This window comes from Chinchilla lanigera, unplaced genomic scaffold (assembly GCF_000276665.1).
Source record: "Chinchilla lanigera isolate Chin_1 unplaced genomic scaffold, ChiLan1.0 scaffold00064, whole genome shotgun sequence".
Classification (NCBI taxonomy): Eukaryota; Metazoa; Chordata; class Mammalia; order Rodentia; family Chinchillidae; genus Chinchilla; species Chinchilla lanigera.
The window spans coordinates 2,779,479-2,807,354 of NW_004955465.1; the positions used below are offsets into that span (position 1 = coordinate 2,779,479).

General features: G+C 43.1%; 1 protein-coding gene across 5 annotated transcripts in view; it reads left to right on the forward strand.

The window, feature by feature from the left end:
* The window catches only part of Adtrp (androgen-dependent TFPI-regulating protein), a 102,198-nt gene that overhangs the window by 58,308 nt on the left and 16,014 nt on the right, over positions 1 to 27,876 (forward strand). For 3 of the 5 annotated variants that reach the window (XM_005398823.2, XM_013521870.1, XM_005398822.2), the window contains exons 5-7: positions 7,401 to 7,516; positions 20,640 to 20,791; positions 26,939 to 27,857. In XM_005398823.2, the coding sequence (XP_005398880.1) occupies positions 7,401 to 7,516; positions 20,640 to 20,791; positions 26,939 to 26,973 (303 nt within the window). In that variant the 3' untranslated portion in view covers positions 26,974 to 27,857. Of the gene's footprint in view, positions 1 to 7,400; positions 7,517 to 20,639; positions 20,792 to 26,938; positions 27,858 to 27,876 lie in introns of those variants that run through there. The other 2 variants (XM_013521869.1, XM_013521868.1) reach the window with 1 other exon arrangement.

Below are 27,876 nucleotides of genomic sequence, written 5' to 3' on the forward strand. Positions count from 1 at the left end.
CATCTCAGGAGGACACAGTCAGAGAAATGGCCTCAAGGGCTGCAGAAGGGCTGAGGACAAACCTCCCTGAGAGCCAGGTGGGATGGTTTCCATGGTGATGCTTGTTATTTGCAATAAAAAGGTCATAACATTACTGTTGCTTTTTATTTTTATATATTTTTTGGCAATACTAGGGATTAAACCTAGGACATTTGCACTGTGCTACATCCCTAGCTTATGCTCTATTTTTTGAGACAGGGGCTTGCTAAGTCACTAAGTTGCCCAGACTAGGGTAGAACATGTGATCTTCCTGACCTAGCTTCTCAGAGTGCTAGGATTACAGGCATGTACCACCATGCCTGGCTATTTTTTACTATTTTCCCACCATTTACAACTCTATGTCATCAACAGTAGACAATACCTGTACTGCAGGCTTTAAACAAGGAATAAAAATACTGCCAGGCATCCAACTCATAACTGGAACAAAAACACGCATGAGAAAAATAGTTCTTCTGGAGTCTTTCCACTTTTCTGTCCATAGAATTCTACGTAATTATGCAATATTAACCTGTTGCCATCAGGGTTCCCATTCATTAGGTTGCGTTTTATGATGCTATCTGGGTGTTGTTAGTTTATGGAATCTAAAACTCTGAACTGTTTGCTGTCAAGACACTGTTGAAATCACTAATATATTTAGTGCCCCTCCCAAACAAAATGCAGTGGTAGAAATTTATTTTTGGGCTACTTACTAAAAGAAACTATTGTTTATCCTCTAAAAAGAAAAAAAAATCCATGTCTATTCCAACTGTCTCTTTTTATTTTGGCTGTCTGGAAACCTACTGCTGACTTTGAGTCTCAGTAAGAGCAGCTCAGTAAGCCTCTTGCTTGCTGTACTTCTGTTTCAACCTTGAGTCCTAAAATCTTTCATATCTTCTCATATTGATGTGTAGATTTTTATGGGGAAAGGTATCTCAAAGACATGCAGAGTGAATAGAGAGAGAAAAATTAAAGAACTAAGTTACAATGAAAGAAAATGGGAAAATTGGAGAGAAAGAAGCAGATGAAAATTAAAAGATAATAAGGAAACAGTTTGAGTATATAGAAGGGAGTCTGTTGAGTTGATATGATGGACAAGGTGAGATTAGGACAGGAGTCCAGATGGTGGACAGACACCACAGCGGGCCACAGAAGTTTTCTGAGTGGGAGAATAAGGACAATTTGATTTAGAAGACTGGCCTGATTGAGTTGTATCAGAACATGCATCTGACTGGGAAAAAGCTTACACTGTAAAGCTTGGGAAGAAAAAGGAATAAGCAGCCCTGGGAAGCATTTTAAGAGAAAGTCAAATACAGTTGGATATGAGGCATAAAAGAATGAGCCAGAAGCTATAGAGGGGAGATAGGGTTCTATAAAGAGAGGAAGCAGACAATCAGAGGAAGAGGGGGCTGGGGATTTAGCTCAGCAGCACAGCGCCTGCCTGGCAAGTGCAAGGTCATGAGTTCGGTTCCCGGTACCAGAGGAAAAAAAAAAATTAGAGGAAGAGTCTGGACAGGCCGCAGGGGGGAAGAGAGAGCAGAAAGGTCCAGCAGAGGCAGGTGTTCTCCTGACTGTTAGGCCTGAGACCCCAGAGCTTTCTTTCATGTCACCCTTCACTTTGCAGAATGGACATGGCCACTTGTTCAGCATACTGGACTCTTGCAAAGCTACCTAGCTTCCTAGCAGAAGAAAGGCCTCTGAGATGTTAATGAAACTAAGTATTAACCCAAGGACACCAGCACAGCAAGTCAAAGATCACTTAGAAACTTCTTAGATGACTCAGAAAGTTATCATTTAAGCATCTGTCTAATCCACAGAAGAGTTCACAAATGGTGGTATGTTTTACTTCTTTGGCCCAAAGGACTATTTATTTCTCTTTCTGGATCAGTAAAGACAACTCACTTCTCCCCCCATTCTTTATGATGACAAATTTTCAGCATAAAGCATGAGTGAAAGAATTTAACTGTGAGTGCTTATGCCATTCCTCACTTAGCTCCCACCACTCACAGTTGCCTGTTTTCACGTTAGTACAAATGTGTCCATCTATCCACATATTAATTTGTCTTGTTTCTGGTGCATTTCTGAGTAATATGCACTACATATTATTATTCTTCAGGGCAAAGAACACTGCTGGCTTTGAACTTCTGCTTGCTTGCTGGGCAGCTGTGCAGCCCACCTAGGAGGACTCTGGCGATGGAGGGAAGCCTGGGTGCTCTCTGTGGGTGCTGGGTGTCCTCCAGTCCACCCCAAGCATTTTAACAGGGACTCTCTAACCACAGAACAGCATTGACCCTGAGTTCCTAGAAGATGGAAAGAGCGTTTTTCCATATCAAATTCTCTTCCTACACGTCAGCATTTGAGACTGAAAAACATATTCCTACAAGTCATGTAGGTAGAAGAATTTTTTAAACATAGAGATATAAATTCTATATGCTATGTATACATTTCCTAATTTCCCAATATCAGGTTTACTTGAAGCAGAACTACCCTTTTAACAGTGTAAAAGATAGAGAGGATAGACATAATCTCTGCTTTGGGATACAAAGCATTCCCTGAAGAGCACTCAAGACCCTCATTGCTGTCCTGTGGGAAGTTAGAGGCAGAAAGAGCAGGGCGTGGGGACAGCAGAGTTACTGATGAGAGAATTCTTACTGGCAAATGCATGGTAACAGTAGAATCAGGGACTTCCATAGCCAGATTTGCAAAACTACTATCACTGCCTCTATTTACTGTGTGGAATTTTCAAGCTTAAGGAAGAAGATCTGGCAATGTCACAAGAAGCCAGGGTATAATGATGTTCTATTAAGGCTTGCTTTTGCTTCCATTTCCACATCTTTTTATAACTGATGTTTTGACCATCTGTTTGTCCCCAAGGAACATTTGTGAAGACTTCCATTCTTTAAAAAAGGAAGACATATTTAATATAACATAAACCCAGAAATCTTCCTTCATGTACTTGAAAACCAAAAGATCTTGTTAGTGAATTAAACTTTCATTTAAAGGTCTCTATCCATTAGTACCAAAAACAAACCAGAAGCATTATGTTAGAACTTGGAGGGAAGGACATAGTTTGGGCTGGGCCAATATCAGGGCTTAAGTGTCCCCCAAACAGAGAAAAGGATGGGAGAACAAAGGCACATGAGAAGTAGGCAAAGTGATGTTGGCCCATTAATAGAAAGCCTCTTGGTGACTGGGCTGAGAGGCTAGAAGCTGACTTCTTAGTTTAGCTTGGTCAGCTCAACTCAACTCAACCCAACTCAACTCAACTAACTCAACTCAACTCAACTCAACTCAACTCAGCTCAACTCAACTCAGCTCAACACAAGAGAGAGTTCAGTCAGGAAATGGAGTGAAGGAAAGAAGCAAAGATCATATTTTAAACATTATAATTTAATTGTTTGGTGATTGAATTCAAGGTCTTTACACTGAGCTGCATTTCCCATCCTTTGTCTGTTTTATTTTGAAACAGAGTCATGTTAAGTCATTAAGTCTCCCACGCTGGGTATGAACTTGTGATTCTCTTCCCCAAGCCTCCCAGAATACTGGGATTATAGCCACCACGCCTGCCTCATATGATATGTAAAATGTATCGGCTTTCTAGATGTCCTTCACTTGAGAAAATCAAGGGATCCTGAGGCCCAAGAACCTTAGGAAAAGCATATGATCAGTCCTTACAGGTAGAGGCCCCTGGAATCTCCATGACCCTGGAGAAGAACTATCAGTGTCCATGTTATCTTGGTGACTAAGACTTGCCTCTTTCTCCAGTCAGGCCAAATATTATCACTGTCACTTATGTCCCTCTCCAGGGAAACTGTTTATAGTACCTACTTATCTGCTAGGATGGGGTGAGTAGAGACAAGTCTCAAATAAGTACCATACTTTCATCCTTTTCTGAGTTGCTACCCATGCAATCACAAAAGAATGTTATGTGAGCTGGTAAATCTTAGTATTTACCTACAAGGCTATTTTTCACCCAGACAATTTAAAGTGCATTTATTGTACTAATACTGAACTCAATATTTCAGGCTTGTAGTTGTGTCCAAGGTATTCAGATAAAAGTTGGCATTATGCAAAGATTAGGAGGGGAAGAGATGGGTAATGGAAGGAGAAGGAAAGGAGGTAAGAACACTGTCCTTATACCCAGTACATTTGGAAAGGGACACTTAAATGATGACTTCATTGACAAAGCAGGAGAAGCACTCTCCTCTGCCTTTGTTTACACATACTATTGTCTCATCTCATGATGCTTTGTTTACTTTGGAAGGAAATATTTTACCCCTCTGAGATAATTAATTTTTGTCAGCTTCACTGTTTATAAGGGAAACTGAGAAACTGTTAATTGAAATACAGAATGAGTCACTGTTTTCAGTATTTTTTGGCAGCATTCTAATTTGTGTCAATCCCAGCCTAATTATTAGATTTTTTGGAAGCAGAAAGCATATTTGATTTTTCTGTTACTGTCTTTTTTATCTTCCTTTGTGGGGTGGGATATGTGCCATCTGACAAAGGTTATATAATTGATATGAATGTGAAGCGGAAGCCCGGTGCATTTGTGATACGGGGCTCTCCATCCACCACAGCTTAATATTTAGGAAGCTCACACAATGTGGTCTTCCTCCTTTGCTCAGGCTCGCTCCCAGCCCCAATCAGAAAATTCAGTGCTTTTCAAGACCTTTGAACTGGTTTGAAGCCACAGTCTATGGCCCATCACTAATGATATCATGGAAGTAAATTTCCCAGAAGCCATCAGGGAGAATTCATCTGGAAATCCAACTGAATGTCACTTGCAAAGGGCAGGCTCCTCCTAAAGGCGACCAGCCATGCATCCCCAAGTTGTTTGTTGTAAAAGTATTAATCACTATGAACTCATTTACTCCTAATGCAAACCCACTACATTATTCCACAGCAATTCTGTTCCCAATGATCGTTAATGCACAGAACTGGGAGCCACTGATTGTGGGTGAGGTTAATAAAATCTGTCAGATCAATGACCAGCATAATGAGCCTGTTAATGGCTCTTATAGAAGTTGGATCCTCCCACCTCCAGCCAAGGGAAGGCAGGCAGATGGCTGTGTAGGACAGACAGCTCCATCTCTTGTCTCTGGAGATGGTCTCTGGATCAACATGGTGTCTGTATTGACATTAGTCACCAGTACTGTCAAGATTCTGAGGCCACCGTACCTATGAGACTTGGCACCAGCTGTGAGCAGGAAAGGGCCCCAGGACAGCACAAGAGGGCTCTGCTCCCACCGTCTGAGCTGTGCATGCTGTAGCCTCCTGCCAACCACAGGCCAGGGGAGATGGAAACCAGGGATACCTACTACCTGGTGCTGCAGGTATCCCAGACCCTTGGGCTCAGCCACCCTGGGCCCGCTGCTGACATGAAGGGTGACAGTCATCCTGGTCATAGTAATAACCACAGCCAAGGGTCCCTGGAAGCTCTTTACATGCCCTTACTTTGACTCTCAGCAGCAACCCATAGGAAGTCCTTCCTGTTTATTGCCCCCATTGGGTGACAGCCAATCTGGAGCTCAGAGACATTCTGAAACTAGTCCATTACCAGGAAGTCTGTGTCCTTAAACTTCACAGAAACTGCATACTAAAACCAGACCAAAGAGAAGTACAGGACTTGAGGGTGGGCCTGGAAGTTCTTCCATTTGTCTATCCAGCCAGCCAGGCTATTCAGGACCAATTCCAGACCAGGTATGGAAAAGAGATGGTTTGTTGGCAATGCTGTTTCTGTGGACTTTGTTACTGAAATGTGACGTCCCCAAGGCCCTTGAGAGATGTCCTGTGTCACCCAGCTGTGGCCTTGCCTGGACACCCTAGAAGGCCCTGTCTACCTAGCGATAGTTCCATCCTTATCCTTAAGACTTGTTCTTTCTTACCCTACCCTGACTCCATCAATAATTGTCATATTTCTTGTCATCTGAGAGTTTTCTTGATCTCCTTGTTGGGCCCTCATTAATTTAACTGAGTTTGGAACAAACCACTGCTTCCTGGGGATACATCTACATACATGCAAGCCCAGTGGGATGATGGCAAAGGGTACCTGGGGCCACAACAGGAGTTCCAGCTACACAGGCTGGCATAGGAGCACAGTGACACTCCCAAACCCCAAGGACTACTGTAACTGAGGGCTGGCAGCCAACTGGGGGCTCAGGATCGGACCTGGGATGGGGCTTGAAAATGGAGGCTCTGCGTGCAAGAGGTGGCAAAGCTCTGTGGGAACTGGGCCAATGAAGGAGGAAAGACGGCTGTGATGGTGATGAATAGAACAGAGTAACACTACTGGACATCACTAGGAAAGACAGTGGGTGAGGGCGCTTCATAAACGTCTTCAGTAAGTGGAAGAACATTGTTCATAGACTCCATGACCTTCCCACATAACCAAGAAGTGTGTGAGCCCCAGCAGCCGTGAATCTACAGCACCTCTGTGCTAAAGGTGGATTTCCTTGCTTAAGTCATGTTAAAAATCTTGTTGTAAGGGTTTGGAAGATGTGAGAAAGCAGATGGTTATGGGGAGGGGGTGGAACCAGGGAAGAGGGAAGCATGGAAGGTTTCAGAGGAAGACTTATGCAAACCCCACCCTCAGCACAGCCAAGCTCAGCCCCACATCACTGCACACTATGGGGAGTGCAGAGACATTGGGGAGTGTTCTCTGCACCCGACCCCAGTTTGCAGACATATGGTGTAAGTGCTACATGACACAGGGCATAATGGCAGGAGAACTGAGAGAGAGATTAGCAAGAGGAAGAGTCAGACACAGCATCGTGGAAGACTGCACTGGCTTCAGACAACATGGGGGGAGAGAACACAAGGTCTGCACAGTGGGAGGAGACATAGGCAAGAGCCTGGGAGTGGCAGCAGCACACAGGTATAGAGAAGAATGAGAGACACTGCCTTCTTCCGGTGCAAGAGGACTGTTTGTGTGTGTGTGTGTGTGTGTGTGTGTGTGTGTGGTGTGTATGGGGCAGAGAGAGAATAGACCATGCATTCATGTAGACGTGTGTTTTGGAGAGTATTAGTGTGCATGCTTCTGTGTGTACATGTTGGGGAATCTCTGTGTGTGTGTGTTTGTGTGTGTGTGAATTGTGTGTGTGCATATGTGTGTATGTGTTAGACAGGGAAGCAATGTGCAATAAACAGGATCAGTGAGGGTGATGGAACATTCCAAAGAGTCTTGGTAGCCAGACAGAGGCATTTAGACCAGTGCAGTGAGCAATAGTTCCATGGGCATCCAAAGAGCATGGTATAAATCAAGTTTTAGGGCACTCTTATCTGGCTGTGTGTAAGTAGCTAGAAGGAGAGGAAAGAGAGAACTATGGGTACTGTTGGCACTCAGTGTACCCTGTCCTTATAATTTTCCACCTTTTCTCCTATAGCACACTTTCATATTGTTATTCTCACTGATTGAAATCATCCTCAGACCTCATCAGTATCCATCGAAGAAGACAGGACTCATCCTGCTGGCTGTGGGTAGCATTGGTTACATCAGCAGGTAGGAATTCCATAGAGAATGTCCACTTGAGCTTGTCTATCAACACCCTGAGCATATTCCATGAAAGCACACCACCCTGTCAGAGTCCCTTTATGCTGATTTAATGGGGATTTGACCATCTTTAAGTTTCCAGGTAAGAAGGATTCTTATTTGTTTGATTTTCTTTCATACCAGGGATTAAAATCAAGGCCTTTGGACTGAGCTATATCCCAACCCTTTTTATTTTTTATCTTGAGATATAGTCTTGCTAAGTCAATAAGTTTCCCAGGCTGGACTTGAACTTGTGATCCTCTTGTCTCACCCTCAAATGGTGCTGGAATTACAGACAGGCACCACCACACCCAGCTTCTTACTTGACTTTGAAACACATGGAGGCTGACATGCAAAACAACATCTCAGTATGACGCACAAGTCGTAACTTCCTTTCTCACTCTCAGGAAGAATTAATCATTGTAAAGCCATATATGTTGGTTTCCCAAGAAAATTTTATCTTTGGTTCCACTCACAATTAAAATGTTGTAATGGCCAAATGATCTGGGACATCTAACATATATTCCACCTAAAAAGGCATTTGACAGGTGGAGGTGCTAGTTTTGATCATTCCTGTTGCCGCATCATCATGGTCTTCTTTGCATCCACACCTGGCATTAGAGCACCTAGTAGGTGTTAGTACCATCACCGAAAGGCCTTCAGCTCAGCCTTACTGAAGGCATGGGAGATACTCAAGTGGCTGGCCTGGATTTCATCGTTCGACCACCTGGTAATCCTCATTCCCAGAAATGTTGTCTTATGGTCTGTGGTCAAGAAGGTGTTAAACTTCCACCAACGCCCTGACCAGGAGACCCTCTTTCTGTTCTGTAGCCTTCTCCTCCAGACCACATCTTTGCTCCCTCTGAAAGGGCTGTCCTGAGCCCTATAGATCATAATCCAATCAATGTTACTCTTCTGGACTCACATAAGCTGTCCATGTGTGACAATCCTGGCAATTCCCCAAATCCCTGTATTGAAAGTGTAATGTAGTGTAGTGCTCTGTTCAGAGATGGAAGTGAGAGAGAGAAAGAGAGAGAGGGAGAGGGATGGGGAAAAGAGAGAGAGAGAGGGAGAGAGAGGTAGAGAGAGAGAGAGAGAGAGAGAGAGAGACAGACAGACAGACAGACAGAAATCACATTCCAAAGGACCTGGGCTCTAGCAGCACCTGTGTATCAGTTAGCTTTCTGTCACTGTGACAAAATACCTCAGAAAAACACCTTAAGGAATTAAGGTTTACTTTGGCTCATGGTCTCTGAGGTTTTAGTCCATTGCTTGTAAGCATGTGAAGAAGCAGAAATATCAAGGGGAAGGGTGTGGTGGAGGAAAGCTGCTCACCTCATGGCAGCCAGGAAGCAGAGACGGGAAAAGCCAGAGGAGAGGGGGGCTGGATATAGTCACAACCCCACGCTCCACTGCCTTCAACTAAACCCCACTTCCTGTTTCCATCACCTCTCAATAATGCTATCAAATTATGATTCTATCAGTGGATTAATCCAGTTGATAAGGTTGGAGTCCTTATGACCCAGTCCTTTCAAAATCCTCAGTTCATAATCAAGCCACCAACACAATTAGGGGCTATGCCATGGATTTCACCAGCCCTGTCAGAGAATGAAGAAATTTGGTGCCCAAGGCTCACATGCTGGCTCCTACCTAGCTTTGCCTTCCTTTTTCTGCCATGTGCTCTTCCTTCCTGTCCACACTTCCCTTTCCTGGGTACCCAAAGTCTTTGCTTTTCCTGCTTTGAAGAAAGTACTTGCTCAATAATGTCCTACAGGACTCTATACTGTTCTACAGGACTCTATACTGTTCTCCAGCCTCTGGGGCTTTGAGTTTAAAAACAAAATACGTTTAGAGAACTCCTGGGGATCTACTGGTATAGTAGTTGATATCTGCAGCATTGCTTAAGGAAGATTCTAAAGCTTGACAGAAAAAGTTGTGTGATTGTTTATTGTTTTATTTTAAAGAGAAAATAGTAAAACAAAATTTCAAAACAAGATAATAGGAGGGTAACAATAATTAATACCTTGCATATTGTTATCTTTAGTTACTCACAGTACAAGATATAGGCATTTAATTGTCCAAACAATATTAACCCAAACCTTTCTTTTTCAAGGGAACTAAGAGAAACTAGTAGTATAACAATCTTAACTATTATATATATGTGCATATATATATGCAAATATATACATACAAATATATACGCAAATATATATATACTTTTCCTTTTTTTCTTTTCTCCATTCCCTCATCCCAGTTTCTCTTTGCTTTTGAAGTTTCTTCCCATTTTACAGTATCTATTCTATAAGCTGTGTGATCATTAAGTGGTGTCTTATAGTAGTGTAGATTGGAGAGTGGTGGGATATATGTCATTACTCACCCTATATGATTTAACCCAAAAGAATTGATCCCTGTAGTGACTGGAACTTGGCTTGGAGCAGGAGCATATGAACATAGAGATATTTCCCTGTGTTTTACATGTTGAAAAAAAGCAAGGCAAAGGCTGGCTTACTAAACATGAATTTGTATGTTCTATTTTTATAGATTTCAACTTCTTGCCAAGTGCAACTTTTGGAGTTTTTATATAAGCACCTTTGATATATTAACTTTTTCTACCTAAGGATTGAATTTCCATATGACCTTTGTTCTTTTCCTCTTTGGGGACTAAAGAACACCAAAGACCACAGGTATTATTGGAGGAAATTATAGGACTCACCAAGCAGAAAGGTGGTGGCCACAAAGTCTTGGCTGGTCAGTACCTGGGCAGGTGTTCCAAAGATGCAGGGCTCCCAGGAGGTTGGGGAAAGAAGATGCACTAGGAGAGAGGTGGGTATGAGCACCTCCTATGTCCCTTCAATTGTTCCCGAGTGCCAGGCACTGTGCTAAGATACTGAAAGTGTAGTGGGGTACACGAAGGCCACTGTGCTTGAACACAGTCTAGGGAAGAGGGGTGTGAACAGACGGTGTGAAGCAGAGTGGTGAAACTCAAGTAGAGGTAAACCTGGGGTTGTGGCACACACCGGCAAGTTCAAGCCTGGATTTCTAAAGGGAAGGGATGAGCTAGCTACACTGACACCCAAAGACAGAGTAGGAATAAGTCACCAGAGCTGCGGAAAAGACCTTCAGGGAAAGACTGGAAGAGCCGAGGGCTGGCTGGGGTGGAGGACAGGAAAAAGTGAGGTCATGAACCCACATCAATGAACATGGACTTTTAAACTGAGTGCTTTTCTGAGGAAAAAGTCTTAACCAGAGACTTAAATGATGTGGTTCATGTAAGACAAGAGATGAGTGAGATGTTTCTGGCCGAAGTGTAGAAACCAGGATGGAGAGGAGCACGATGGGTAGATCCACCAGTGGCGGCATTTTCATTTGTGGAAACTCTGGACAACTGATGTTAGCTCACTGCCAGGTGACACTTTTAATAACTCACAAGTAAAGTCAGAGAGTGTGAGCGATAGGTGATGACTCAGAGATTGCCTGGCCTTAGAAAACTGGAGCTCCAGTGAGTTGGATGACACCCTGAGGTCATGTGGCAGAGAGTGGGGGAGCAAAGTTGGGACCGAAACCAATGTGATCCAAGGTCCTCTTATGGAAAACCCCCTTCTCTTCCCAGTGGATTCACATGGCAGGTGTGTGTTACACTCCATGGATGTAAAAAGCTACCTTGTTAAATGCTGGATTGGTGGGCAACCCAAGAAGCTTGCCCTCATCTCTGTGCCCTTCAAGTCTTTCATGGTGTTTTTGCTGAGCTCTGTGCTTAGCTGGGTCCCTAAAGTCATAGTGATGAAGCCAGTGGAGGGAAGGGATGGAAGCCTGTTACCAGAAAGAATGAGAGAGTCTGGGCCCAAATGCCGGGAAGCTGCAATGACTTGGGATTTGGTCTTTGAATTACTAATGGGAAATAGTACATCAAGATTTGGTCCATTAAGCCCCACCCCCTTTTTTGCTAGAAAAAATCAAATACACTTGTAAGACAGCATTTTATCTTGCTCTGTCTCTATCCATTCCCTGGTCAGGGCTGCCTGCCATCTCCACCCTTTCACAGTGTGCTGGGGCCCACGGGCCCTCAGACTCCAGACGGCTATCATCAAGCACCACAAGCTGTGGCTATCCACAGAGATGTGCACAGAAGTGGTCATGGGTCAGCTGTTAGGTGCACCACCTTGGAGGGTTTGGGGGAAATGGATGAGGTGAGGAACCTACAGTTGGGCCTGAGGGAGCATGAGAAGCAAACATAGGTGAGAACATCAGCAGGATCTCTGAGCTGCAGAAGCTGTTCACTGCCCAAACCATGCTACAATGACCTAAAAATAGCCACTGAGATGTGGGTATGGCCTTCCCTGTGTTACTGGATTTCTGCTATTTTTCAGATTGCAAAATTGGAGGGCTGGCCCTTAAGTGGGGAAATAAAGCTTTGCAAAGCTGTAATGATTGCAAATCTTCCATTTCCTTAGGAAAGCATTAGTCACCTATAAATATGGTCACTCGCTCCTCCCTGCTCTCTCAGCCCAAAACACCTCACCTCTCTCTCTTCGAGGCAGTGGTGGGGAGCAGGGAAATAGCAATGTTCCTTCTCCTGCTTTTTATTCCTTCTTTTATTGAACAAATATTTCCCCTAACACACAGCTGGTCCTGCTGGGAAAGGCAAAGTTACATAAGGCCAAGCCCCAGCCTGCGGGGGTTTATACTTAATAAGTGGAAATGAGCCATGCATCATATTATAACAACATAAGCTGGGAAGTGATGAAATGTCATGAAAATATACAAGGAGCCACAGGAACACGAAGGGGGAGAAGCATCTCTCTGGTTAAGGAGCGTGGGGGCGTCACAGAAGGCAGGCATTGGGCTTGGGCCTTGAAGGGACCAGTAGGATTGGAGCTGTGACAGGTGAGAGAAACTGAGCCATGTGGCTCCATCCCCAAGTATAGAAGGTGTTGGGCACATGTGAGAAACAGTCAATGATTCTTTTCAGTGGGATGCACTCGTGAAAGAGGCTAATAAGAAATAGCCCCAGGCTTACCGCTCATGGAGAATAGGGTGGCAGACTGGCGGGGGGAAACACATACACACACTTCCTTAACTTAGGGTGGGGTTAGATCCCCATACACCCTGCAAAAATTGAAACTATCATAACTCACCAAATCTACCTGGCTTACTGGACACCAGAACTTAGTAATGCAACACACAGTGGAACACTGACTGTATCCCCTCTCGTTTTGGCTGACTTGGAACTGTGATCACTGTCACTGCCCAGCATTGAGAGATGTTTGGACCTGTGATCAGATCCAAATGCAAAATTGCTGAACACCTATCACTTTTCTGTCATTATTAAGTCAAAGCATCATAGATCATTGGGTCAAACCATAGTAAGAGGGGGACCACCTGCACATATGATGGGAGACTTTGCTGTTGTTTGTTTCTGTAGGCTGCGGGGTCAGAAAGAAAAGTAATAATAATTTGAGCAGAGAATTATGCTTTAGAAACTCCATCTTGGCAATAGTGCTTAAAATGGATTGGAGTAACAAGGGATAGGAAACAACATAACATAAAACAACAATGTGAAAATAAAAATTGGCCAGGGTACTACCTAGTTTAATCATAATGTCTTTTTCTTCATCCAAGGTGATTTTTCAGTGGCAGTGACCTCCTACATGTGAGTGCTTGGAGTGCCCTTCCACCTGGCTGAGGGTGGCCCAGACTCCCAAGGACTCCATCCCTAAAGAGTTCCAGTAACTTATCCAGTGCTTATAAGTCAATGTTGTACACAGGTCCTGAGCATATTTTTCCCATACAAATGGCAAAGCCATAATTCCCAGCCTCTTGGGCACAACATCTCCACATGGCACTGCCTTAAGGCTTAGCATGTCACTCCCACTTCAAGGATACCATCACTGCCATTACTCACTTGATGCTCTATTTGTTGATAGAAGTAGCAAAATACTCCTGACCATAAGCCCTGGACTTCAGGGGACCTTCACCCTGCTCTGGGTAGACCAGAAGTCTGCTGGTGCCACAGATGTATCTGCCAGTGGATGTGGGTGGATTTCAGGCCCAGCACAAGTGTCCCACAGATAAGCAGTTCTTACCCAGCCATGAGGGAGGGCATGTATAAAGTCACTTCTGCACAGCAGCTCCTATGAGGCAGAGAATTCTTTCCTCCACACTACGCTCACTCAGGTGAGGTCTCCCAGCAAAGCTTCCTGGGTTCCTCAAGTATAACAATCTTTTAAATTCGTGCCTCATTTACATATACACATTTATACATGTTATCCTAGGAGCACATTAAGATGTGGATTAAGCTGATTTCTAGGTGAAATCAGCCAGAAATCAACCTTGCCACAACCAGCAGCAGTAATTTCTTCCTTTTCCCATTAATGCATTATGGGAATTTGCTCCCAGAGCCAGTGTTAACTTTTCCTAAAATATGACCTTCAAAGAGGACCTTCAAGGACAACCATAGTTGTATGGCCTGGAATCTCAGTGGGTATTAGTATTCTAGCCTCATTTTCCTCAGAAGGATTGTTTAGCTGTCATGTAAATGAACATATGAAAATAAATGTAAGTATTCCACACTGTGCCATTTTATGATCAACATTTGGTTCAGCCCAGTTGGAACACAAATTGAAGAGTTATAGAAGTAGAGAGCTAGAAGACAAAAATATTATCTATGCTTCTCATCATTCCTGTCCAAACCTAGCTCCTGTCTAAAATCACAAGTTCTCCAACAGAAGTTAGAAATAGCACCAGTCAGCTGTACAGTCACAAATGAGAGACATATGTGAGACACATTGCTGAATAACAGAATATATTTGTGGGTTAAATGACATGTAATGGACAAATGCAAAGAAAAAAATAAGGTTATTCCTAAGTGTTGTAAGCTAATGAACTGGAAATGTGGTGATTCCATTAATAGACAAAGGTGAAGTATAAAAAAAATAGTTTTGGGTAAAAGTAAAAGTGTTAGTTTAAAATTCCACATCTAGGACCTATGCCCCAAACTAATAGTAATATTGGTTTGATTGGTTTAGGGTGTGTCCTGGGCACTGGAATTTTTAACCCCACAAAGTATTTATAGTCTTCAATCAAGATTGAGAAGCACCTTCTAATAGAACTCCCACTTGGAAATTCATACCAGGTGATCTTAAGAGAGATGGATCTAGGGAAATCCAAGGAGCAGACTCTCATGGTGGGTGAAATTGTTTCAGAGAGAGATGGGAGGAGGAGCAGAAGGGAAGGAGAGAACCAAGAAGAAAACTCTGGGGAAATGCCCTTATCTAAAGGACAGGTTGGGGCAAGAGGACAGCAAAGGAAGCAGAAAATGACTGAGGGCTAAAAAACCAAGACCTTCTTAGGTCATGGTTCCTAAAGGAGGAAGCTTTGTATCTGCAGGGGATTCAGGGAGAGACTGGGCCCTTGATTGACTGATTGATTGATTGACCTATTGCTGGGAACTGAACCCAGGGCTTTGGATATATTAGTTAAGTGCTCTACCACTCATCTGTGCCCCCAGTCCTTGGGTCACAGTTTTAAATTTCCATGAAAAGGCTACCATACCAACAGCTGTCTTCATGGCTGATACTGTCAGCATCTAGGCAAACTAGTTATCTAATACTTTTGCTGCTGTTTCTCTTTTGTATTAGACAGGTTTTCATTACTATAACAAAATGTACAAGGCAGGCTACTTTATTGAAAAAAGAGGTTTATTTAGCTTATGGTTTTGCAGGCTTCAAGTCCAAATAGTAGCACAGACTTGGCAAAGACCTTGACTGCATCGTGTCCTAGTAGGAGCCTGGTGTGTCTCTGTGTCTGTGTGATCTCTCTCCCTCTCCAAGCCACCAGGATTCAATCATGGGGCTCCACCGTACTGCCCTCATCTGATTTCATCACTTCCCAAGGACCCCAACTCTAAACCCCATAGTCAGATTAAATTTTCACTCACTTGATATTATTAACACAAAGCTTAGGGCATTACATTTCTGTGTGAGTTTGCAGTGGGTAGGAGTGGGACACATTTTATCCAAACCCTAGCAGCTTCACTCCTCTTATTTGATCTATTCTACCTGGCCATTAAAATGGCACGAGTGTTAACACTTCAAGAACTATGTTCCAAAAGCCCACAAGACTCTGCCATCTACTCATCTCTAATGCCAGACTGCCACTATTTCCCTACTGATAAGACAGAGAAAATCCGAATTTCATAACAGCCATTTTGGCACTGCGAGATTTATCAGGAGAAGCCTCTAAGAGATTAGTTTTTAGCTATGGTTTGGTGTCCACGCAGACTGGCTCCCGTAGATTCCCATGGCAGACAGCTAACAAGCACATCGGTCACCTTTCTGCCACATGAATGGAGGGCTGCACGCTGGCCTCCTCAAAGTATTAATAAGGTGACATCGGGAGGAAGGCCACTGGGTGCATTTCCCAATCTTCAAAGGCTGCAGTGGTCTTGGTGGGCTGGCAGCTGGGAGCTGTCGGCAACAACTTCTGTGAATATTTCAGAAACAAACATACCTCCTCCCAGAGCTGCCCAAACCACCATCCATTTAACAATGGAAAGAGCTATCTGTGTCCCAGGCGCTCAGATCATGGAAGGGCACGGTGGATCCCAGATGTGGCATGGAGGGGCTTCTAGGCGAGTGAGGAAAGCAATCCAGTTAACAGCAGTGACAGTGTCCTCGGGCATGGGAGGGTCCTGACCCAGGAGCCCAACCCAGTGAGGTGAGGGAAGGCGTACCGGGAGATCTCTTCAGAGAAATGGACTTTTACTTGGTGGCTGGAAGTGTGAGTAAGGTTCAGCGAGTGCAGATCAAGTGTGTCCCAGGGACAGAAACCTGGGGGAAAACCACAGGGGTGAGGGCCCAGTAACTGCAGAGCTGGGTTCATTAAAAAAAACAGAAAGGGGTCCAGTGGGGTGGGGGTGGGCTGCAGATGTGAGGGTGAGAGGTAGGGTTGCGGAACAGGCAGGCCAGGGTCAGGAGTGTGGCTGCTCTGCTGCTGCAGGGAGAGCCACTGAGGTAGGGGGGCGTCGCAAGCAGAGGCCTTTGGAAAAATCACTGGGCTCCTGGCAGTGGCGTGGGGTGTGGAAAGTGGATTGAAAGAAGGGAGAAAGCCCAGCTAGGGGATAAACAGAGTGGCAGAGGCAGCGGCAGAGCCTGGGCTGAGAGATGGACTGTGTGCCCTGGGGAACATTTTTACATAATCTCATGGGGCTGAACCTGGACCTGGAGCGAGAAGAGCTGACCTGAGGAGATGGAGGACGGCCAAGTGCACAGTTCCCCTCCTCCTCCTTCCCTGTTTCTGTCTGCTCGCTTCTCTCCCTCCTTGCCTCTTTTTCTCCCTCCTCCTTTCCTCCCTCCCTCCCCCTCGCTCATTCTCTTTCTTCCCTTTCTTCCTTCCCTCTCCCTTCCTCCCTCCCTCCCTGTCTCTCTCTTTCTCTCTTCCTCTCCTTTGGTCCCTCCCCCATATATTCCAGCAAGCCTTAAAGAATTGATGTCTACTGCAACCCTCTCCCCACCCACGCTCTCTGCTAAGTGCCCTTCACTATATTTATATTTCCATTACTTTCTCCTCTGTCAGTTAACACATCTATAACTTTCTTGGCACTTTCTTTGTGAAAATACACAATTCATTCACTTACCTCAAGAACTTTCCTCCAAGAGCTTTATGCGGAAAGAAACAAAAGTGAACAAGAACTTTCCAGGGCTCTAGGGAGATGTCCTTATTTGTAGACTCTCTTGTATAAATGTGCATGGAAATTGGAAGTCTGAATTTCAGTATATAAAGTAAACAATGGGAGCTAATTGCGGCAACCTCTGTGGAGCCTGTTCAGATCCACTAACCAACCCACTAGTTTTATCTACTTCACAATATCTATTTTCTGCCCCTTATAGTTTCTCTGTCCTGACACAAAAAGCAATGATGTAGGTAAAGAGCACTGTGGTATCCTATCAGGCATCCCTGGGACGTACATTTTGAAGAATTCTAAGCACACCTATAAATCCCAACTAATCTGAGGGCTGAGGCAGGAGGATCACAAATTCCAGTCTGGGCAATTTAGCATGTTTGTACACCAAAATAAAATTGAACAAAGACAGGGGATGTAGCTCAGCACTAGAATACTTTCCTAGCATGTGTGAGGCTCTGAGCTCAATTCCCAGGACTACCAATTTTTAAAAAATTAAGGAATTCCAATATTAGTAGTAATAATGACATCATTATCAGCTTGGAAAATGCCTCCACACAGGTTTTGGGAGAACAAGCTGATCCCAGCAAAGCCAGGACCAACCACTGAATGAGTTTACATGACCCTAAGACTGAGGCTTCCTTCAATTTTTGTTGTACTAAAATACACATCTCATAAAATTTATCATTTTCACCATTTCAAGTGAGTAGTTCATTGGCATTAAGTACATTCACACTGTTGTACAGCTATCACCACCATCCATCCCCAGAAGGTCTTCTTTTTCTCAAACTGAAACTCTGAACCCATTAACACTAACTCCCATCCTGCCTGTTGTGGTTTGTATCTACATATCTCTTCAAACCTTCATGTGCTCCTAGGTGGTGCTTCTGAAGGGTGATTGAATTATGGGCTACTATGCTAAATGTGCCATTACAAGTTGGGGCCTGGTGGGAAGAGGCAGGTCACTGACAGCATGACCCAGAAGCAAATCTCCTTCCTGGTTCCTCCCTTCTCTCTCTTTTCCTACTTCCTGGACACCACCACGTGAGCAGCTTTTCTACACTGTTTCTTCTTTGGAGCTAGCTGACCACAGACTGAAATGTGAGCCAAATAAGCCTCTCTTTTACATTTGTGGGTGTAAGGTATTTTGTAAGAGTGACAAAGAAAATGACTAAGATACTCCATGTCCCCAAAGTTTTAAAATCCCCAATGTAGTTTCTGTCTCTCTGAAGTTGACACTGGTGGTTCCTCATATAAATGGAATTATTTAGTACATGTTCTTCTGTAACTGGCTTATTTCACTGTAATGAAATAAGTGTCTTCAAGGTTTATCCAGGTTGTAGCATTGTCAGAATGTTTTTCTTTTTTGAAGTGCATGTATAGCATGCCACATTTTATTTATCCAGTGTCTTGGTTACTTTTCTCTCATTGCTGAGACAAAATACCTGATGCCTAAAATTAAGATAGGAAAGATTGCTTTAACTTAGAGTTTGTGGAGGTTTCAGTCCATACTTGGCTGGCTCCAAGGCAGAGTGGCACACAGCAGAAGGCAACCGTTCATGGTGGGCAGAAGATAGCAAAAGCAGCAAGCACAAAAGGGAGGAGTGGCACAAGCAGCTTCTTTCTCTCCCTTACATATGCAAACTACCTGCCCCAGGTAGTTATGGAGTAGCACTCACTCCCATAACCCCAGCGTGGGACTATTGACCAATCATAAATCTAGAAGCCCGCTCCATGACTGCATGAGGATTTGGGGGGACAACCAGACACAAACCATAACATCCAGTCATCCCACAATGCACACTTAGGTTGCTTCCACCTTTTGGCTAATGTCAGCAAAGCTGCTGTGAACATGGATGTGCAACTAGATCTTTGAGTCCGTGCTTTAAATCCTTTGGGTACATACCCAGAAGTGGAATTGCTGGATTGTACAATGAATCTATTTGAAATTTTTCATGGCCTGCAGTGTAGTTTACCATAGTTGATGCACCATTTTCCATTTTCCAATACTGCACGAGGAATCCAGTTTGTCCACATCCTCACCAACACTTGTTATTTTCTGTCTTTGAAAATTGTAACCACCTTCATCTGTGTAAGTGATATGGTATCTCATTGTGCTTTTCTTGCATTTTCCCAGTTACTAGCGATGTTCAACGTCTTCTGACTCATTTTTTGGCTGTCTGTATATCTTCTCTGTAGAATATGTAGGCAGGTTCTTTGGCTATTTTTAATTGAGTTGCTTAGGGGTTTCTGTGGAGGTATATGAACAATTTTATACCCTGAATATTAACTCCTGATTAGATACCTGTTTTGCAAATGTTTTCCCATTCCACAGATAGCCCTTTCTGTCTTCTGATTTGATGTACAGAGATGAGCTCTTGTCAAATGAGTACAGTACGCCAGGCACTGTTCTATGTATTTTACATACAATAGATGTGTTCAGTTACCACATATAAACTTCCTTAATTTTTATAGCAGCCTTACAAGTTATACATGGCTTAGATCCCCACTTTATAATGGATAAAGTGCAGGGGGTAACATACCTAATAGGCGGTCAAGCTAGGATTTGAATCACAGAAGCCTGGTTCCAGATTTTGTATTCCTGACCAATTATAAATATAGCTGATGCAACATCTTTCCCATATTTAATTCCTAAGTTATTTCAGACTTTGGCATCTTCCAGCACAGTCGGTTTCCAGCAAACTGCATTTTTAGGCTCCACTTAGATATCACAGCTTCTCTCCTAGCATTTCTTTCCCTTCTCTTGGCTCACAGAAATGACTTATATTCTATCCTCATGTGAGCAAGATCTGAGCCTCACTCTAAGTCCAACTATTCCTATTTAACACTCATTCCACGATTATATTCATGAGCTAGCATCAGGGCCAGCAATTAAGCCCCAACTACGCTATACTAGGGCAGTGGTGTTGCTGCTCCTCCTACTCCAGCGGGACTTGGAGAGTGGATGGAAGACTGGTCCTTACTCTTAGACACCAAAAAAAATAAAAAGCAAACCTCACTTCTTTGGCTAGGAGCCAGCAAATGGACACCATCTAGCAAGTAGCTGGTTCAGTGTCTCAGCAAGTTATACACTTCAGGGAGAGGAATAATTTATTCATGTGCTCACACACTGTCTTTGGCTAATGAAGTGTCGTGTGTTTTCCATATGTTTTCACCAATACTGGATTTTAATGTATCAGAGGAAAAAGCCCCGCCCACCTCATGAAACAAGATGTCTTACTAAGTCAAGGAAATTTACCAGGGAAAGACTCACTTGAGTAGATTTTTGGAAATATTTCAGCTGGTGACACTCATTTCTCATAACTGCTTTTCACCTGGCTAGGTTCCAGGTAAAAGGGCGTGGTAGTCTCTGCTGCCCGAGTCATTAGTTATTGCTCTTCTTGTTATCTGCAGGGTCCTGTGGCTGCACTCCAAGACAGGTCACTGGGTGTATCCTGTGTTGGCAAAACTCAGCCCCGTGGGCCTCGCAGCCTTCTTCTTTCTCAGCTACAGCCTGACTGCCAGCCTCTTTCTACTTGGAGAGAGACTCAACCACTGGAAATGGGGTCAGTGAGTTGCTCTCTGGTACAGAGACACTTTTTTCTTACCCTTTCCCTACTCCTCCTGGGACCCAAAGGAAAAACTCATCCAAACAGAGGGAAAGGGTGTTCGATGCCTTTGCCCAAAGAACCCTGATTGGTCTCACCGAAGTAGCACAGGAAAAGCCTGGACCGAGTTGATCAGTCAAAGGACTCCACCAAATTATCTCCCCTCCTCCCCCAAAGAGCATCTCACTTAACTTGAAAACTAAATCTGGTTTAGACTAAGGATTCAGAGAAGGTATTCTCTCGCATCCTAAGCATTACAAATGTTTTTATAGTCTCCCTCCACACAGGACACGTGCTGTTAAAATCTTATGGCTTCCCTTTTGAAGGAAATGGATTCTGGTAAACGTCTTAGCTCTCCTAACCTCTGTAATGCAGTCCCAGATGGGTTCCTATCCCTCGTCCAGTAGTTTGCTTCTCGACCTTAATAAGCCTTCACTGGATAAAATCATGTTATGCTTGAGACTGGAATTCTCGTTTAGTCAGGATCTCAGGACATGTCAGTGAGCTAAGCTTTCTAATTACAGGTGGGTAGAACCATGTTGCCTCTTCATCAGGAAAGAATAATCCTAATTCAGTTGATTTAAGAAGAGAAATTTTTATTTTCCTCCCTGCTTCCCCCTTCTTACCTCACCACCTACCGAGTATCCTTTGGTGGGAAAAGTAACTCCAGATATCAGAAAGTCAGCTTACAAAATACCCATGATTCCTTTCCCTACACAAGGAGATTGCAGAAACCCCACACTGATTCTGCGCACAGGAAAGCAAAAGAGCCCCCCACAGAAAAGCAAGTTGCTCACATGCTTTTCTGTTCTGTTAAAACAGAAATGGTGTGTTCTGCCCATTACATGAGCAGTGTGAAGCATAAGCCCATGTGTGCACAAGCTCAACCATTTCAGAGGGGTCAGTGTTGCCCAGTGTGTGTTTCTGAGGGGTGGCTGAGGCCCTGGAGAAATAGGCAAGCAACCTGAATGTCCTTGCTGCTCTTAGAGAACTTGGTAAAAAAAAAAGAATGTTGAAGGCAACATCCTTTGTGGAAGCAAACACTTAAAGCATGAAATGCTAAAAGTTACTCTTGGAATTAAGATTTCAAATCAGAAGAAAATAGCCAGAAAAAAAATATGTTAACATTTCAGATGTGTTGATATCAGATTCTAATGGTTTTTGATTCCTTGAAATTCTGGGTTATGATTTCTGATGCCTTCCCCAAGTCTATATTGGAAGAAGGAAGGAAGGAAGATAGCAAGGAAGAAAGGAAAGAAGGGAAAGAGGAGGGAAGGAGGGAGGGAGGGAGGTGGGGAGGAAGAAGGAAGGAAGGAATCAAGGAAGGAAGAAAGGGAGGGAGGGAGGGAGGAAGAAGGAAGGAAAGAAAGAAAGAAGAGAGAAGAAAGAAGAAATGAACACATTTGAAATTTGGCAGATAGAAGAAGCATAGGAAAAAACATGATTACTTATTTAGAGAACAATAACTTCTTAAGTCAATTGTATTGAGTTCAATAATGGTTAATTTTTAAATTGCTACTCTACAGTGAATTTTAAGTATCCAGAAAAGAAAAATTTCTCTACATTTATTATACTAGAAATCACTATTTTCCACACAAAATTCTTCTTAATAAGCCTCATTGTTTAGGTACTACATCCAGTTTTCATTACAATTAGGTCCAAATGGGTAAATGAGCCAGTATCAACATATGGATCCTCATTCACATCATACATATGCAGATGTTCATGTGGGTTATAGAAACTATTATAAATGATGATGGGTTTTTAGCTTCTTGAAAAAAGAATGGATAAAAAGTCCTGTAGAACATTAAAATAGGGTCACAAATGTGTTTTGTCCTGAACTTTACTAACTGCAAATAAACAGAAATTTTTTAAGGAATGCTTCAAAATTGCAGTGGCAGTGAATGCTTTTAAATTGCTGAAAATCAAACAGAACAATCTATGTGAATACATTTCCCATGTCATCTCCTTATAAGACTTTAGCCCTCCCCACCTTACAGAAGAAAATCCAAGCCCTTGGAATGACACAGCATCTCTGTGATGGAGTCCTTGTCTTGATATTTGCTCATGTTCTTCTAAATCTGTGCCCCTGCACCGTCAGTTTGCTTGTTTTCCCTCCATGTTGATGTTGCTTCTTAACTCCATCAACTTCTGTCCTTATGGTCTCCCAGCCTTTGCCTGGATCACATCTACTCAGTGGCTTTAACTGACCTCGGCCTGGGAACCTTCCCTGGTTGGACTCCACATCCTTCCCAAGTGCTCTTGCTCCCACCCCATCACCTAGTGTATCACTTCATATCACTGCTTTTCCACCACTGCTTTAGGAATTTGTTTTTACATGCACCCTTGGCTTTCTTATTTTAGGAGTACATCTTGTTCCTCATTTCTTCTGGCTTTCCCAATGCCACTTCTCTCCAGGCATGAAGTGTGACTTTTTCCAAGAGTGCTCTGGTGACAGCAAAGAGTGACTCTAAGGAGGACTGTATGGGAGTTGGAGGAGTGGTAGGAAGGTGGTGATATGGTACGCTTGTTGGAGAGCTGTTGAAGAAGTGATGCATGTTAAGGCAAGCAGGATAAAATGGAAGACCATTGATACTGGAATCAAGAAATTTGCAATATGTGTCTCACCCGGCCCCAATCCAAGCATGAACCCTGTGGCAATGTGCTTCCTCTCACCAATGATAGGATTAGATATAAGTAGTACCAGCATAAGGCCCAGCATATCTAGGGTGGTCCTTGTTTATTTATGACTACTATGCAGTGCTTGCAGTTTAATATTGCTCAGGTTTGGGCAAACAATTGTCTGGCTCCGCCCCTCTCAGTCCTTCTCCACATCTGGATTTATGGAAACCTGCGTCATCACCCAGTTTGTCCATATCGAGGGCTACACTTTTCCTCCTCTTGTCTTTCTACAGCCTCAGCTTCTTTGAATGAGAACAGCAATTCAAAGGAGAGCTTCAGTGAAGTGGTGGGAGGCAGTGGTGAGGAGGAAAGTTCTGGGCCAAGCTGCCTGGGTTTCAACCTCAATCCTCCTGCTTGTACACTGGAAGGATGGGAACGACACACAGAGCTCTGGGCTCCAGTTTTCTCTTGTCATGGTGAAACAATACTCAAGCCCTTTTCTATGACCAAGGAGGTCCTAGATGACTTGCTAAGTGTGCAGTGCCTAGGGAAGGGCCCAGATTCAGGGGCAGTCAGTGTTGCTGTCCACTGTATTGTTCTGCAGCAACGCCCACCACCTTTCTTCTCTGTGTGGACATTTCCATCTTCTTCCGTGTTTTTATGCACCAATTAGTCAATTTCCCAACTGAAGGTGCTCGAAAGTAAGAACCACCTAAATAAATGCAGATATGGACAGAGATGGTGCACGTACTCTAGGACTTATAGCAAAAGAGGGGGCCGTGCTAGCTGAGGCTCGAATTCATTGGAATCTCTGTTCCTGAAATCCTGAGAAAGTGTGTGGCCTGGTTGAGAGTCACAAGATAAGTACCAAGTGGTCAAGAATACGGCAAAACATCCTTCGCAGCCCATTAAATGTGGCCAGTGAATCTCCAACAGGAATTCTTAACCTTGGCTTCATAAAGAGCTTTAGAAATATTAATTCTTATACCAGTTCCAGACTAAGTCCATCCACATCCCTGGAGGTGGAGATTTGAAATGCATGCTATTTCAAGCTTCTCATTTAATTTGCAATTTTTACTTCAAAGTCAAGCAATAGCTTTTGTAGTTGTAGATACATAGTTTTAAACACTGGCAAATTCCCCATTTTTTATTTATCCAGTGTTCACCTACTGGAATAATAAAGTGTGTAATTATATAAGTATATTATATTTATAGTGATATTGATTAAAACAACGATTTCTTTGCCATGCCAGCAGATGAACATGAAGTATTTGGTCTAAAATCTCTGTAGCCCTTTGGTGGATATAACTTGTTAGGTGCCAGCTTACAGACTTTCCATTGGGGAAAACTCTCCTTGGTCTAGAAACATTATAGCAAACAACATACAGAGTTTGAAATCCATGTGTGAATTTGGTTTGGGTAAGATATGTAATCTATCACTAAGCCAGCAGTTTATGGTCAGAGATAAATTCTGAACACTCAAAGGAGTCAAAAAACTGCTCAGCTCTGTGAGAATTCAAAGCTAAGGACTCTACCTACTAGAAGGAAAAAAAGTGAAAGATTTCGGAGGTATTTATGCCATGTGTCTCTATAGAATAAAATGACTGCTGGAGCTCAATACAAAAAACTGTGTGGAAATGATGCCTTCCTTAGCATATTGATGAGCATACTGGCCAGCTTTTCATTCTTATAATGAAATACCAGAGGAAGCTGACTTTATAAAGAGAAAATGCTGAAAGTCCATGATTGGTGTGGTCTCTCGGCAGATAGTGGCACATCACAGTGGGAGACCAAGCAATTGATTACGTCTCAAACCAGAAGATGAGAGAGAGATAGGGAGGGCCAAATGCAAGCTTTTACGGCATCTACCAAGAAGTCCATGAGAACCATCCCTGAGGGCACACCCTCTATGCCTAACGGCCTCCCTTGGACCCCACCTCCCAAGAGCGCCACCCTGAGGACCAAGTTTTCAATTACAGTGGGTCTTTGGAGGACATTCACATCACATGCACACCACAGCAGCAGGTCTATGGGCATTTCTTAGTGCTCCACCTGGTTGCATGGTCTTGGGTGGAGGGGGCTGTGATCTAGTGGGAGGAGACAGCTGCTTTCCAACTCCAGCGGAGCTTCATACCATCAGTTCTGCTTTCTGAGTGTTTGTGTTCTGTTCTGTTTCCTAAACGAAGAAGGGAGTTTCTAATCCTTGACATCTCACCTTGAAGGAGGGAGATTACAATCAGAGTTAGAATGAAGGGGCTGGAATTGGTAAACATAGATAAAAACAATTTTAGGAGCCCTCAAAGTGATTACAGAGGGGACAAATTTAAGAAGCTCTTGAATTAGCTTATTTAGCTGATAAATAATTCATTAAAGGCCCAAAGTTCACACTGTAACAGAAAAGATACTGTTATTGTAATGTAGACAAGACCTAATGGAAAGGGGTTTTCACTTCAACAACAGAAAATAATGAAAACAGTGTAAAGCCTACAACACTGAATAAATACTAAGGCTTTGTTGGCATGACTAGGACAGCTGGAATTGATGAAGAGCAAAAGAAGGGAGAATTGTGACCTTAACAATGCCAAAAGGTTTGAATAGAAGGATGACCAGCGAGTTGTGTGATCAGGAGGCGGCAGTCCTAGAAAATCAGGGTGGTTAAGAGACCACAAAATAGAGTTTCAAGTCACCGGTCACTACAACAAAATAAAATTAGTGTAAGATATTTAATGTTCACCATTACAGACATAATCAATGAAAGTGGCAAGGTGTGAAGGGTAAATTTAATCTGGAATTAGGAGCAAATACCAAATAAGAACTACCAGAAATCTATCTTCTAGAATAAAGGAAAAGACACGGAAAGACAAAAAAAATTTCAACATAGACTTGATAGTATTTGGCAACAGGCAGAAAGTACAATGAGCTAATGAAGTGTTATCAGTTTCAAAGCTTATGCAAAGATTTATGACCACTAAATATGGAATTGCCAACTTGCTGGGTAAGTGGAAGTCATTCTAGAAGTTTAACACTACAGTTTCAGTAGGGTGCTCCTACAATGTTTGCTTACAAGGTCCACATGCCAGTACTTTTCCACCTAGGTTAAATTTAAGTTTGGTGAAAGGTCATAGAACTAACTCAATTAGATGAACATCAACTCTTCTATTTCCTTTCTAATTTGTGATGTCACTTGGTCTCTACCCGTGAGCTCAGCAATGGCCCATAGATGGGTGCAGCCTGCAAACACACCAAAAGCAACAGCACGTGGTGCCTCATTCACAGGACCACATGAAGGCAAGAGCAGAGGAGGAGAGAGGTTGGCTTCTTACCCTTGTAGTAGTGGTGGCTGCTGTTTTACAGAATCCCTTTCCCCCTAGGAAAAAGTGACCCCAACCCACCACCGCCCCGTCAACGTGACTGTCTACCCACACAGGAACACCCGTTAGAGAAATCCTGAAGCCTGAGATGTCTCTGTTCTTGTTTATACAGGTGACAAGAAGCTACCCAGGAGGAAAATGGAGTGATAGTATGCTATTTTCCAACAACAGGGAAGGAAGAAAACATGAGACTTTTTTCTCTCATCTGTTATTATTGTTTCTTTTGGGAGGAGGTGGTAGAATGACATAAGCAAGTAGAAAGGATAGAGGGTGATGTTTAAATTTAATTAGAGGGTTATAAGAGTAGCTTTATTTGAAGACCCTTGTTTTGTGAAATGTTGATGGTACATGCCAAAAACAATTCCTGCTGTCTCAGAACTTGTTACCTGTGTCTGACTTCCCTGGAGGGTGGCTTCTGGTCAAAATCTGGCCAAAGGCCAAGGAAACTCATGTAAACTTGGTGTCAGGGAGAATATTTACAGAGGGAGAGAGAAAAACTTAGAAGTCAAGAGGACAATTGGTGAAGACCCAAAGGAGAAGTTAACTGCATCAAAGTTGTGTTGAAATGAAGACAATGACTTCATTCTCTCAAATCTCCTAACTCTAGTTCTGTGCCATTTTAAAAAATAATGCTAACTTTCCTAAAAAAAAAAAAAAAAAGAAGTATTTAATGAGCTAGTTATTTTCAGGTATTTCTGATCCATTTGTTTCTTGATTTAGAAATGTAGGGAGGTGGACACTACTGAAGTTTTCTATCTACCTGGTACAACAGCAAATTAATTGGGGAAGTCAGAAAATATATTATAAAAATATTGGGAAATCTATCTTTTGGGAGAATGAGCATTTAGATCAGATATGAGCAGTGAAATGGACATTGTTAAAATCTCTTCCATTCAAATACTGATTAATTCCTCAAATAAAAGTTGTACATTATACTTAGGGAACAGACTGGATGGGAAATAATGTAATTTTAAGAACTGCTGAGATTTACATCTAATTGTCAGATGATTAACAAGGATTTGTGAACCCTATTTGAATTTTTCTGGTGGT